Source organism: Lottia gigantea (assembly GCF_000327385.1).
Source record: "Lottia gigantea unplaced genomic scaffold LOTGIsca_1, whole genome shotgun sequence".
Lineage (NCBI taxonomy): Eukaryota > Metazoa > Mollusca > Gastropoda > Lottiidae > Lottia > Lottia gigantea.
The window spans coordinates 5,646,711-5,661,387 of NW_008706746.1; the positions used below are offsets into that span (position 1 = coordinate 5,646,711).

General features: G+C 32.4%; 1 protein-coding gene across 1 annotated transcript; it reads left to right on the top strand.

Moving 5' to 3' along the window:
* Positions 1 to 811: 811 nt before the first annotated feature.
* LOTGIDRAFT_152290 (hypothetical protein) lies at positions 812 to 12,247 on the top strand (the record flags this gene model as incomplete). Its single annotated transcript, XM_009045736.1, has 6 exons — positions 812 to 1,166; positions 7,511 to 7,671; positions 8,108 to 8,152; positions 9,975 to 10,084; positions 10,604 to 11,139; positions 11,673 to 12,247. The coding sequence occupies 6 exons, from the start codon at positions 812 to 814 to the stop codon at positions 12,245 to 12,247; spliced, it is 1,782 nt and encodes a 593-aa protein (XP_009043984.1).
* Positions 12,248 to 14,677: the final 2,430 nt, after the last annotated feature.

A 14,677-nucleotide genomic window follows, 5' to 3' on the forward strand; every position in this document is an offset into this window, starting at 1 on the left:
TTACATGAACCTTACATTTAGAATTTAATTTTTACACATCTCTAGCTTTCTACACGTAATCTTACATTAGATCTCTTGCTTAGTACACCATAATCTACACTGACATTTATTAGAAAATCATATTATCAAAAGTCTCTATGAATTGGGCCATACCAAAATAATATTCTGTTCGTCGGGAATTTCGTACCCGATTTTCCGTTATCGAAATTTTATTTCTAAAATTAAAAAATAATATGCCGTATGTGTCAAAAGAGCTCCCGTATGTAAAATTTTGAAAAAAAAATTTTTGATTTAAAAAAAAAAAATTATATTGCCCGTATGTCCGTACCTCTAAATTGATCAGATAACATGATTGTTTAGCTCTCATTTTTAATTTCATTTTTATTTCTCTAAGCCTAAAATTTGGTAGCGGGAGTAACAAATTGCGCCCTCTATTTCCGTTTGTCAGTTTGTGGACATCGTGCGACAATTATAGTAGAACATGTTCCAGCTGTTGAAAGAGTGAGTTCGTACAGTAGTTTAGGCCCTTCGCTGAAGCAAGAACGTTTTCTCGAGGACCGAACGCATCGAAATTCCGGAAGTTGTTAATTATCAGAAATAGGCATGGCCGATGCAGTGCTATAGTTAATATTTGTATTTGTCTTTTTTACCAAAATTATTTTAGTAATCAAAATTAGGTCACACCAGAAACTTATTTTGCCATACTGATGTTGAGCCTGAAAACAATTTTAAAGATGTTTATGATCTGGCATCTACAGGAATTCAATCGTGCATATCACAGATCCCAGAAAAAGTGTACATCAAGGACAATATGTTAAAATCAGGCGGTGTCTTGGTTACACTTTCGTTGAAAATTTCTCTGTGTGATGAACTGAAATCCAAGTTTGTGGACTTTTTAATTAACTTGCCTTCTCATTCTTCGTCTGAAGAACCTGTTTGTAATACTTGCAAAAGTGATAAATATGTGTTCGATTTTATGATGGCATCAAGAAAGACATTCATGTTTCCTGAAAAACCTACACCACCAGTCTTTGACAAAACCTTAACTGGACCTCAAAAACTATTTTGTGATGTGCTAGATTGGTGCAAAACAATTGATGATGGCTGGTCAAAAGACCAGTTAAACTGTCCAAAAAAATTTTGTGGAAGATTACAAATTTTTTGTGGTATGTCGATACGCACCATGACAAATTTAAAACAGCTAGTTGTGCCATATCAAAATGTTTTGAAGCCTTTACACCATAAATAAATACTATTAATTGTTATTTTATCTGAATACATTCAAAATCATCCATGCTGGAAAATTTTAATGGTACGAAGGGACTTTTTTTTTTAAAAAATTAAAAAATATTATATCGCACCGACCAAATCAATGATTACTAACTTTTAGACATTTTTTTTTTTAAATTAAAAAAAAAATTTCGTTCGCTCGTACCTTTTTTTTTTCAAGAAATCCCGAAGAACAGAAAATTATTTCGGTACGGCCTTGTAGAAAAAATACATATTGAAAACTAACATCGATACCAAAGAAATTTAACTTAAAAGGGTAAAAGTTAGATTCATTCCTGTAAATTTGTCAACCAAACGAAGGTCATGCCTGTTTACTCTGCAATGCGGGTTATTCAGAGTGACTAGTAGTGAAGTGAGATTTTATTATTCAGTATGCATTTATAACAAAAAAAAATATTGTTGCACTACATTTAAATCCAATAACTCAAGTTTAAGACATAATGTTGAGAATACAGAATTTAAATTAAGCTTGTCCAAACGGAAAGTGACACCTAATGTATGATTGTTGATTTGAGCAATACATACAAAAGACGTAGCTGGTATATCTAATATTACTTCTATAACTGAGTTGATGGCTTTTATAGCACACCCTTTCATATGTTTAGACTCTAAAAGTGGTTATTGGCAATATTTTTATCTACTACACAAGAAAGCGAGAAAGGGGACAGTAGACCATGTCGTTTTTCACTTATTCCACAGAAATTTGAGAAAGGAAAGATCAAGGATTATAGTAGTGATTTAGATGTATTTGATATGATAATTTCTGTCAGTTTCTAGTCTCTGTTTGTCGTCTCTTCATGTCTAGTGGAAGATAATGTAAAATGCTTTTTTTCCCATAGAAACCATACGTTAAAAATTTCTTTGTGTCTACATCCTACAATGCATTGATCGAATCTTTCTAAAGTTGTTCAGTATTACTACGGTTAATACAGACAGAAAGTTTTGACAAATGATATCGATAACTATAAATCACGCAGACAATTTGATGTATTAATTTTCTATATATTTACTTAAATATACTTAAATAGCAATTCGACTTCATTTCCTATTTTGTACATTGGTAGATTCTAGACGACCTCTCTGGCACCACCAGTCTGCGATCACATGAAGTGACAATGAATATTCGGTTTAACCCCATTTAAATAATTAGAGCACTTTGAATAGCATCATTAAATGAATTTAAGTGTATTGAATATTGGAATACTGTCAGAAGGAACTAGTAGGAATTAACACCTCATCTAGAAAATCAATCTGTAATTTAGATTCCTGCAGTAGAATTGAGAGTATTGGTCTAGATTTGGTATGGTAAATTGAATTCTGATCAATGATTAAATTAATCGTAATCAAATGATATGGGAATATTGGATTCTTTATGCTAAAGGTAAAAGAGCATATTCTAATGTAACTAGCTTGGTTTGATGTTGAGCACGCAACCGGCCATAAAAAGCGGAAGCAAAAAAGTAAAGGATTGGCAGAAAGAATCTTAAATTTTACTTCAGCCTAGGATTTAATTGACTGTACTAACCTTCATTCATATTGATTCATTCCGCTCGCTTGCTTACTCTCTTTCAAATCAGAAGTAAAAATTTATAACCGTAACCGTAACAATTGGCATGCTAATAATCCAACTGATAAGAGATAAATACCCGACTGAGAAGGAGTGGGGAGGGTTGTTTAATACGCCAAAATTCAGGTACGTAACGAAATCTTTTTTTTCCTTTTTCAATGCGACCACAAGAAATATGTAGAGAAGACCGATAGTAGTGTAAAGCACTGTCCATGGACGCATTTGAAGTAACGGAGACAACGTTAAAACCTGTTTGAAAGCAATATTGTGGATCCATGTTTTTTTACAGAATAGATCCCCAAAAAAAATATCTTATGCTTACAAGCCATTGTTTTAATACAATAAACGAAAAAAGTAGCATGTGATTGGTACTCTTAGCATGTGTGTCATTACAAACTGGATGCTGGCTTGTTCGCTTGTTGCTTTAAAAAGCTTTTGGATTGCTTCTGGTTTATGTGATTTAATAATTTAGACGAGTATTTGATGTCGTCTAATCAATCCGGGATAATATTCGATTTCGTCCAATCAATGCAAAGTTTACAATGACTTCAACCCGTTCGTCGAGATGAATCTTCAGATGGAAACGGAAACTGAAAGAAACCAAAACTATTGAAGTCTGGCTCTTCGATAATAAAATAGATAATTTAGTTTCTTTCATAAAAACCTATATTGTATAACACCTCTATAAGGATTACATTTAGGTTTTCAATTATTTTCAGGACTAGACTAGAAAAAAAATATCAGTACAGTGGAATTATACACTTAGTACAATACATATGATAATTTCACTTCTAGCCAGGTGAAGATGTCAGAAAAATAAAAGGAAATTTTGTCCTTTTGGTTATGGAATAGCCACAGTGGCTTCGCGATTTACGCTTACTAAACAAAACAGAAGATCCAGGCTTTATTCTCGACATAGATCCAGATTGTTCTTTTGTATTTCTTCCCTATCACTGATCATGTGGGGCTCAAATGGTTAAAGATGTTCGTCGTTTGCATTAAACGAAGGTTTTTGTGATGTAGATAAATAACGTTTTATATTCATCGATATTAGATATTAAAAAAAGGTTAGATAAAAGTTAGTCTGCAACCTTACGACCCATTCAATTTTCCGTCTTGGTCGATCTAACCTTTACCAAGGCCTCAAAATACAAACTCAAAAGTTAAGCGTCTCCATAATAAAATTGTAAGATATATGCCAAAGTTACAAAATCTTTATTTTTTTAAATGGGGTAAAATTGAGGAAAAACAATCAAATGTTTAACTAATTTTACTAAGTAAAGTTTTCAGAAAAAAATTTAGATGATTTTTCATTTGTTCCAGTGTTATACTACGCTTTTGACAGAATACATTGTATTTACCTAACCTTGATTTCTTGATTATTATATTTAATGGGATTTCTACTGGAAACTAGCCACGAAGGTCTTCTCCTCTGTTCATATTAAGCTTTATTTTGTGGATCAGGTACCATAATGAGAAGAAAATAACCCTACTGTAAATAACTTTACTTAACAGGATGTAATTAATGACTTTTTCATCTTGGTTGTAATAAAGATGGATGGAGAACCATTAATTGTCATTTGTATTGTTTGATCGTGGTTGATAATGATCTTTAGTGAAATCAAACGAAGAACAATGACATATCATTAATTACAGTTTTATTTGATATTCTACACAGATTTTAATTAGTGAGTTGAGATCGTAAACAATAGAAATAAATATCAATATTTCAATCATTAGTTATCACTTTATCAATGTAAATATCGTTACATATAAACAGTTATCTAGATAAATAAATGTCGTATTAACTACTTCCTCAATGACGTATCAGTTAAATTCTGGAAACTATTCTCTCAGTGGTAAATCCACTAAATACATGCGATTGTTTTTGTCTTTGGAATGAGCCAATGAGCAGCATACTAATGACAACTCTCAAACTCAGTCTCTGGGGAGACATTTGTATATTGATGAGTTCGTTTTTTTAACAGTTTCTTAGTTATTAATTATTGATTCAACAAAAATTTAAAATCATTGGCTTGTGAACGTGATAGAGAGCCCAGTTTTGATCTGATTTTTGAAACTTACCTATTGATGGATCAATAAAGTTTCTTCACGATTTTAGTCATTGACCATGTACTAACATAGGGGACATTACTGAATTACCCAGGCTAATGTAATAAAAAAAACCTGTATTTCTTTGATTGTATATCTGTAACAGACGATTGAATTTCCTTCAGGTCAACATAGTAAAAGAATTTAAATACTCACAAAATATTTTGTATTTTGAATGTTATTTGATGAATGACAAGTTGAGTGCCCTTGAGTATTAAACGTTCACCGCTAGAGATGTTTTTCTTCTTCAGATTCAGGCACTATGTTTCACAGTCCCTTGAAACCCATTTAGGTTGTGTTTGGCATGTGGTTTGAGTTTAAAGTAAGGTTTTACAACCACGTTAGACTAAAGGGAAATAGTATTTGCATAACTATTGTCTGGACAGAATAATTAACCAGTATATAAAGCTGTGATGTGTAAAGTAATTGATGGTAGACAATATGTATTGGTAGACATTGCATGTTTGTAACTCTTAGAGAAACCACTTTGTCTTATCATTGCTGGAACTCGATTGTGTGTTGTACTGTCATCACATACACGTGTATTGTTTAAGGCTAATTATACTTATTAAATTCTTATGTAGTAGCTAATTTTACTGGAACCGGTAAATAAAGAGAAAGTTATCAAAATCAAAATGATTGTATCTATATATTTCTTTATTTCCTCAGGATTTGGGGAGACCTGCATTAAACTAAAGATAGCTTTAATTGTTCAAGATGGCTTGCATTTCTTAAAATTTTAGACCGGGCTTTACCTAAAAATGAAGTAACAGACTTTCTGGGATTATATATGTATCAATTGAATGTTAATAGTTAACATTTTTTAAATGTTCAGGTTCACCAAGTATTTCTGATTAGATTTTATGTAGTATGTTTAATGTTTGGTACAATTTTAGGACATTATAAATGTTTGGTGGATGTACCGCTCATATTTTTGCAAGACTAACCATGCAGTAGCAAGTTATGGTTTCATCCATTTTGCTCAAATGCATTACTAAAACAGTTTTAAAACATCGTTTCAAATGTCATCATTAGAAACCGGAAGTGACAATTCTCTTCCATCATAATGCTGAATGACATATAAAATTAAACTGAGATCTCATTGATATTAGATTTCTGGTCTTAGTAGAAATATTTTGAGGTACTAAATTACGTGATTAAAAACTATCATTATCAAAATCAATAAATGATGTTATTTCAGAACCAGAAATGCCTCTACAAGAAAAATAGCAGTTTGAACGAGTTTTATGCAGCTTGAAATGATGCGAGGTGTTTTCTTTCGTGTTTAGTTCGGAAATATTGTACTATTTTGTATAAAGCATGTGGTGTTTTGTGAAGTCAATATCTTTGTTTGAAAATGAATCAATGAATATATAATATTTTATATTTAAATATTATTTCATTTATAAACATCGTGAGTCGTTTGTTTATTTGATAAATAGTCCTACTTCTTGAAACTGTATAATAATCACGCTGTTGCTTATTCGTGTAACGAAAAAATAGAGTATCAACGACCAAACAATTTAGCGCTAATTTCCAGTAGAACATATAAGATTTAATATACAAGAATTATAGAAGTGCTGAAATCTTTATTGCGAATACAGTCAAAATCAATCTGTGAAAAAAATATAACGTGATAATTAATTTTGTGCCAACGTTCATATTTCAGAATCTGTTATTCTCACTTTAAACTTTTAAATTTTAAACTTAACAATTTGATTTATATAGTCTACCGACGAAAGTACGAATACAGTGATATTGGTAGTCATACCGCTTTTTTTTGATATTTGTAAATAGTCTTCAGAATAATCCCTCCTATTATAATTCAAACTAGAAATTTCGCTTTCTATTTCTAAACTTGTATGAATATGTCTTTTTTGTGATGGAGACTAGTGGCTCAACTACCGTTGACTTATTGAACCAAGTTCACGGCTCTCCAACCCCTCAGGGGTAGAAAAAATATAAAATTGAAACAAAATCACCAAAGTAAGTATCTTAGGTTAACACACAATATAAAATGATTCACAATCACTTATTCTAGGCCCCACCAAGGGCCGTTATCCACGAAAATTAAAGACCTTTACTGTAGATGGCAACATAGCTGTGTCTTTAATCCTCCCACAGTCTCCGACTACCCCAGCCATGCACTTAATAAGCAGGCCCAAATAAGTGAGCAGGCCCACTCAATAATTTGAGCCATTGGCGTAGTCTCAAGAACAGATTAGCTTATCTAAAAAATTCTGAACCTGTTCCTGTTAAAGAAATCTTTTTTTTTAATTATTGTCAATGAACACAAAACATTTGTCTCACAATCATTGATCTGATGAGATCCTAATATAAGTATTATAACGTGAGGTGACTGAACTCGGACCGTTCGTCTGTCCGTATACAGCATTGGTTTAAATATTTAAGAGAGCCAAATAAGTCGTGCCTCTCTATTCCAAAAGAATTATCGATTCGACTTACTGTGTTATTTACTATGTTCGAACTAAGGAGTTTGAAATCTTTAACCTTCATAATGATTATTCTATATATTTCCAGATTTAAGATATCATAATATCAATGTATCCAGATTAACAGATGAACAACGATTATTACAGAAATTATTAGAACATTATGATCCCAATACTAGACCAGTATTTGACGCAGCAAAACCAGTGGTTATACGACTTGGTATCACTTTAACACAAGTTTTAGATGTGGTAAGTTAAACACTGAAGTCGGATGAAGCTTATTGTTTTCGCTTTAACACTATTGTGACTAGTTTTATACCCCCAGGGTATGTCTGTCCACCAATGGTTTGGTTTGCAATGAGACAGATCACAAATCTATTCGTAATGTTTTCGAAAGTTTTCAAATATTTCAACTCAGTGTATACATTTTCAAAACTTGTCATAAACACTGTTTCGAGCAATGAAACTGCCCTTGATTTTGTTGTTAGTACCCCCTCCCCTCATGGCCAGGTCGTAATTAAGGCCCAGTTTATGAAACCAATTGTGAAGTAAATTCTTGCAAGTACAATATATGTAAACCTATATGTCTTATTTTTATTTACGGTCAACTGGGAACCGCTTTTTACGGTTTCGATTAGTTTTCAACTTCATTGCACTCTGTATTAGTTTCATTATATATTTATAGGACGAGAAGAATCAAGTTTTATCTACAAATGTTTGGCTAGATCAGGTAAATCTATATAATTCCTTTTCTATAAATGTCAATGACTTAAGGCATTTTAATCCAACAAGGAGGATAAAAGCAACAATTTTAAATTATAAATAATAATAATAACTAAAATTTCCTAAGAATTGAAAATGTATCTAACCAATTATTTTTAAGTTTTAAAATTAAATCAATTTTCTACAGAATACAAAAATAGAACTTCTCTTAAGTATTCTCGTTGAAACAAAGGGATAGAAGAATTTATAACATAATTGACATATTGAAAATGTGACAGTTACGAATTTATATAAGAGCCATTTCTTACTGCGTGGTTGGTATATATTATGTCTTACTGCGTGGTTGGTATATATCATGTCTTACTGCGTGGATGCAATAATTTGCTATGTTAATAATTATTAATGCGCTTTTCTCCGTAAACTCTGAATTCACACCGTTTTCTTCCAATTATTGAAAATCTACAATAATGTTATATAGGGCCTATGAGTTTAAATTGATTTCTTCATACAGAGAGAAAAAAACAGAGGAGTAGAATTTCAACACGAATTTATCACTTGTCATTGATTTAGAAGTTTTTCTGAATTATTGGATTTTTATGTCATTAATGTGTTCAATATTGACTAACTTATATTTCAAAATAATGTGTTGAATTGTGCATTCTATACATTCTTTGAATTTCTCGTATACGCCATTTCATAGCACCTGCCCTTAATTTACAAGCCCAAAACAGCTGCCCGCATACTTACGACCCATGCGACTAAATTGTGTTCCTCGGCGCGTTTGCCACGACTGTAACGCTCTAAGCACGTGCAGCTTCCAACATTGGGTTCTTACTAGCCGTCCTCTAACCTTGAATATACAACCAGTTTTCTTATCATCGTCGATCCATGCTGCAAGTTTGATAAACCGCTCAGAAGTAGTATTCAGAACTCTTTAAAGGCAGTGGAAATGTGATCCCTCTGAGAATCTCGAGGGTCGCTTAAAGGACGACACTCAGTCACCGTTTAACAATTGTTGCATCATTGCCACGCGGGTACGGCTTTCTCAACGCGTTCCAGAACTGATTGACCGCGCGATTTTCTTATGACGACTTTAACACACTCTGAGCCAATTTTTTGTCGCTGTAAAAGCCTTTCCAATGAGAAACAAAACAAAACTATTTGTTCTTGCTTGCACTCAGCATCAAGATGCATGACTGAACAAATCTTGATTTTTATTGCATACAGTCGAAAGAGACGATGAAGTGAATTGAAAAATCAATTTCTAATTACATTGAAAAGAACTTAAAGTTAGTAGTTATGCCTTTTATTGGCGAAACCTATTTTTAATTTAATTGCTCGGAAAGATTTGAATTTGATTCATTATTAAATTCGTGACTTTCCTACTGATCAATTACTTCAACAATAATCTTCTAGAATTGATTTTGTCTATATAATAACTATATGATATTTATATTTCTCAAAATTCTTTCAGACCGAATTTCAATAGATCGTTAGATAAATTGGAAGCATTCAAGGCTGAAACAAAACATTGAGCAAACAAATTCTCCAAAGTTCCATTTGGAAGCCGCGGTGGCTCAGTGAGTTAGACATTTGCTCGCTAACCTGATAGTTGCCCGTCTTCATTAGCCCACATAGTGCAGAAAAGTAGGACGTAAAACTCCATTCATTTCATTTTTTCCAATGTTCCCTTTATAAATATGCACCACACAATAAGATGTTTTTACTGAAAGATCTCCATTAATGCTGGCTTGGTTTAAACAGATCTAAATTAAGGCATCAAATGAAATCTTTACAGAAAATACGATAAATATCTGCAATTGTTTTAGGAATGGTATGATGAGAAGTTGTCGTGGAATAAAGAAGAGTTTAGTAATATATCCATCATTAGAATACCTTGTAAATTACTTTGGTTACCAGATATTGTTTTATATAACAGGTAAGCCAGTGTATCGTAATCAGATAATGTTACATTACCAGCTCATATGCTCACGTCTGTATTTCCATGAATATTAACGAAGGCTTTGACTCTGTAACAATATGTTTGTTTGTCAGATAATAGAATAGATATGTCTACTACTTTAGAAAATCGACGTCTCAGGAAATGTTATGAATAAATCAAATTAGCGAAATCTTTTTAAAGAAAATATCAATGAATTCCAAATATATGCCTGTTTTTCCTTTATGCGTTTGTGACATTCCTTGGGTTATATGCTAATCTTGATTTTATGAGCAGCCAGAACTAATTAAATACAAGTTCTGTCATTAATGGTTGCATCAACCAAGGACTATATTTTCTTCCATTATACCAGTGGAGTTATTCATTAAGTGGCAAATGCAATGAAATGAAATTTTGCAAATAGAAAACAAATATCAATATCTATCAGATTGTTTTGGGAATCCATTACTTTCATGCAATAGACATTTTGTTTTTGGTTTTTACTTTTTTAAATTTTAGTGTTGATAATCATAATAAAGGCTATATGAAGAGTTTAGCAATGGTAGAATCTGATGGAAAGGTCTTCTGGCCACCAATAGTTAGAATGAGAAGTTCTTGTAAAATGGATATCACATACTTCCCATTTGATGACCAAGTGTGTCGATTAAAGCTAGGATCATGGGCTTACGACGGATTTCAAGTGGACGTGTCAAACAGAAGTACTGATATAGATCTTGAAAATTATGTTGATAATGGTGAATGGACGTTGATTGATACGAAAGTTATAAGAAATGTGATATTTTACCCTTGTTGTAGGGAACCGTTTCCTGATGTAACATTTTATATACATATAAGACGCCGTGTGTTATATTATTTTTTCAACGTTATTATACCATGTATGTTACTGTCTAGTTTATCAATGACTGGATTTCTCCTTCCACCAGATTCTGGTGAAAAAGTGACGCTTGGTTTAACTGTGTTACTTGCTTTCTCAGTATTTATGTTATTGGTAGCTGAAAATATGCCACCAACATCTGAATATATCCCTCTTATAGGTAAGCCAGGATGTTATAATGCAGTCTTTCTATTTAAAAAACTCGAATAGTCCAAATTGTAAATGAAATGAGTTTTTCATCTCACTTTTCTGCACCTGAGTGGAGTTATGAGGACAGAAAACACCTTGCGGTGTGCAATAGGGACATTTGGTCAATATAGAGGCATAAGCCTAGATTTTATCGATTTCCAACTGTCGAGTGCACAGTATGTAGCACATTGTCCCAACCAAACGGCTAGACTAGATTTTTTTGTAAGCGTGTGGTGAATGTATGTAAAAATTCAATGAGATGAATAACACTAGTATTGAAATATAAATCAGTTTGTTAGAAAATGTGACTATAGTTATTCCACACTTTATAATATTACAGTTTAAACATTGTCTTTATATAATAACGATATAATGGATAATGATTTTGATCAAAGCATCTATCATCGAAGGAAAATGACGTGATTATTTTAAAAAAGAAACATGATTAAGCTCCTTCATCAATCAAAATGCCATGGATAATAATGATCTTGTATATAATTTCAGGTATTTATCTTACAGTTATTATGGCTATGAGTGCCCTCTCTGTTGCTCTCTCAGTATTTGTACTCAATTGTCATCATAAAGGAGTTCTACTTCATCGTCCCTCCAAATACATCAAAATGGGTGCTTTATTACTTGGTAGATTATTATGTGTACAACTTAATTATATCACGAAAACAGACGGCTATAAAGATGTGATTGACAATCAAGGCGAATCTGAGAATTTGATAGAAAATGGGAAAGTTGAGAACAATAACCCGACTGACAGGCCGCGACTTGACCTAAACCTTAACGGACTAATCGACAATAATCAACGATCAATACAAAATCCAGGATCTAATGGTCGCCAAACTCCAAATTCTGAACTAGAAAAAGAAATATTAAGGTATTTGAAGTGTGTTTTAGAGGCTTATGAACGGGGTAGAAGTGAACGGTTAGCTGTAGTGGAATGGCAAGAAATTGCTCGTGTGATGGATAAACTATTTTTTATCATTTTCATTACAATTACATCAGTGTCTACGTTAGTCCTTCTTATAATCAGTCCAATGACAAAAATAACAACGATACCGTTTCAATAGTGGACTAGATTTTTTAATTTGGGAAATAATTCAGTTTTCAAGTTTGGAAAACAAGTCCAATCCTTAAGTGTAAAAAATCAAGGCCATAATAAATGAATTTACAATGAAGATTTTAATCTACGAGATTCAGCAGAAGAAACAGTCAATCTGGCTACTAATTTGACTTCTACTTCTGGTCAGATACTGAATGACCAATGACTGTGATACCAGGGTTGATATGGGGCAATGCGGTCATTCTGATCATGGTATGAATGTTTACTTCCGCGTCCCAATTATTACCCATGTATGGGTATGAAGGTGGTGTACTATGGTACTTGTGGTATTCAGAATCGCTGAATTAGTGGTCAGTATTTTTGCTATGCAAGTCAAAAACATTTATTCTACTTTAGAGCGGCCTATTATCATCTTGGAATGGTGGTGATTTTACCATACGGGAATTTTACTGTCCTAAAATGATTTTGTGGAAGGAGGGTAAGGCCTGATTGTGACATAAATGCAATATTATACTACCTAAATGTCTGGAGTGATATGTACAATAAAACAAAGAGCCACTAGACTTCCAGATTGACGAAGAAACAGAATCACTCATATTGTGTCAGTGTCTACTCATGTTCCGTTTCCTAACTGTGTTAATAACAGCTGATTTCTACTTACAATCAACTTCTGTGAATATTCCCTTGTGTAAAACTGTCAACGAATTGTTCTGTTTTGTGTTATGTTTGATCGATGTCAGTTTGCTTTCTTTTGACAAATTAGATTCAAATTGGCTTAAATTCTTTACCTCCCATGACACATATAAATGCCAAAAGAATGATGAGTATACAATTGAATTAAATTGAACTGAATTAAACTATCTATAAATGCTGTAATTATTATTAAGTATATAGTGGTATATTTTGTAGTATAATAAATTGTTTTAATAATATTTCGTGAGTTTTTATTATAGGAATAATACTACCTCTTAGAATGAAGTCCACTGGTGAATATGCATATACTGTCATGACTCATGAGCTACAGGTAGCATTCTGTTAACAGTTTACAAATTGTTAGGTCCTAATGAAGAACCTGTAATTGATTGGTAAATTTATGAGGAAGACACAGACAAGTGTCAACTTTTTAATAGCCGTTGGCTTTGTAAAAGTTATTGACTTTATCTAAACCTCAAACCTCAAACAGAACTAGACCGCTGGCAGATTGAGAGAGTGTCGTGATCTATCTCTTGTAAAAATCCAATTTATAATCAGACACCGTCTATCAGTCTGAATTCACATCAATATGCCCTAACAAACAAATCTTCTTGAAGAGCCAACAGGGGATTTTTGCCTTCAGTGTTGACAGGTTCCAGGGAAAAAAAGAATATCAAGTCAACTCTAGTCTGAATATCGTCATGTTGTTTCTGAGACATATCATGTTGTTTTATCAGACGTAAATTGCCAATATCATCTCTGAAAGATTTACAACCAAATTAGATTGTTTGAAGGCTTATAGTTCCACTGAAAATATTTGTCACTTGAATAACTTTTGACATTTGGGAAAATACGCAATCAATTTCTCATTTCTACCCAAAATGTAGTTTTATGGCACATTTAACGTTGACATTTCCAAGAAGTATTTGAATAACATGTAAATCAAACATTTGATCACATACTGAATAGTCTGTAACATAAAATATTTTTGCTTGAATAGAACTAATTGTAAAATATAAAAAAATCTCAAATAAAGCTTCATTGTATATTTCATGACGAAACTATCAATACCATTACCTAATTACAGGTCACTGAACATTTTGAAAAAATAACTTTGCGGATCGAGTAATAGCTTTTTCTTTTACATCATCACCAAAATATAACATAAAAAACGAAATTTTGACCTTGGTAGCAATCCCCTTGTAAGATTATTTTGGGTTAAATATATTACACAACCAGCAATTTTTAGCAAGATTATTCGGATTAAATACATTAAACAAATTTAGTTTCGATATCTGACAGCAAAGGCTATATATTACCAAATAAAATACCCGAATGCTTCAGACAACTGAACGTGGGTGAGGTTAAATTCAGCAACACGCCCTCCACTGTACACACCACGGTTTAACATATTGCCATTATAGGTCCTTTGTAATGACGAACGATACACAATTATATTTTGAAATATAAGTTTGTTAATATAGAGTACATTAATGACATACAAATTTAATAACTTCTACATCAATGACAAGTGATAAATTCGTGTTGAAATTCTACTCCTCTGTTTTTTTCTCTCTGTATGAAGAAATCAATTTAAACTCATAGGCCCTATATAACATTATTGTAGATTTTCAATAATTGGAAGAAAACGGTGTGAATTAAGAGTTTACGGAGAGAAGCGCATTAATAATTATTAACATAGCAAATTATTGCATCCACGCAGTAAGACATTATGCCAACCAAT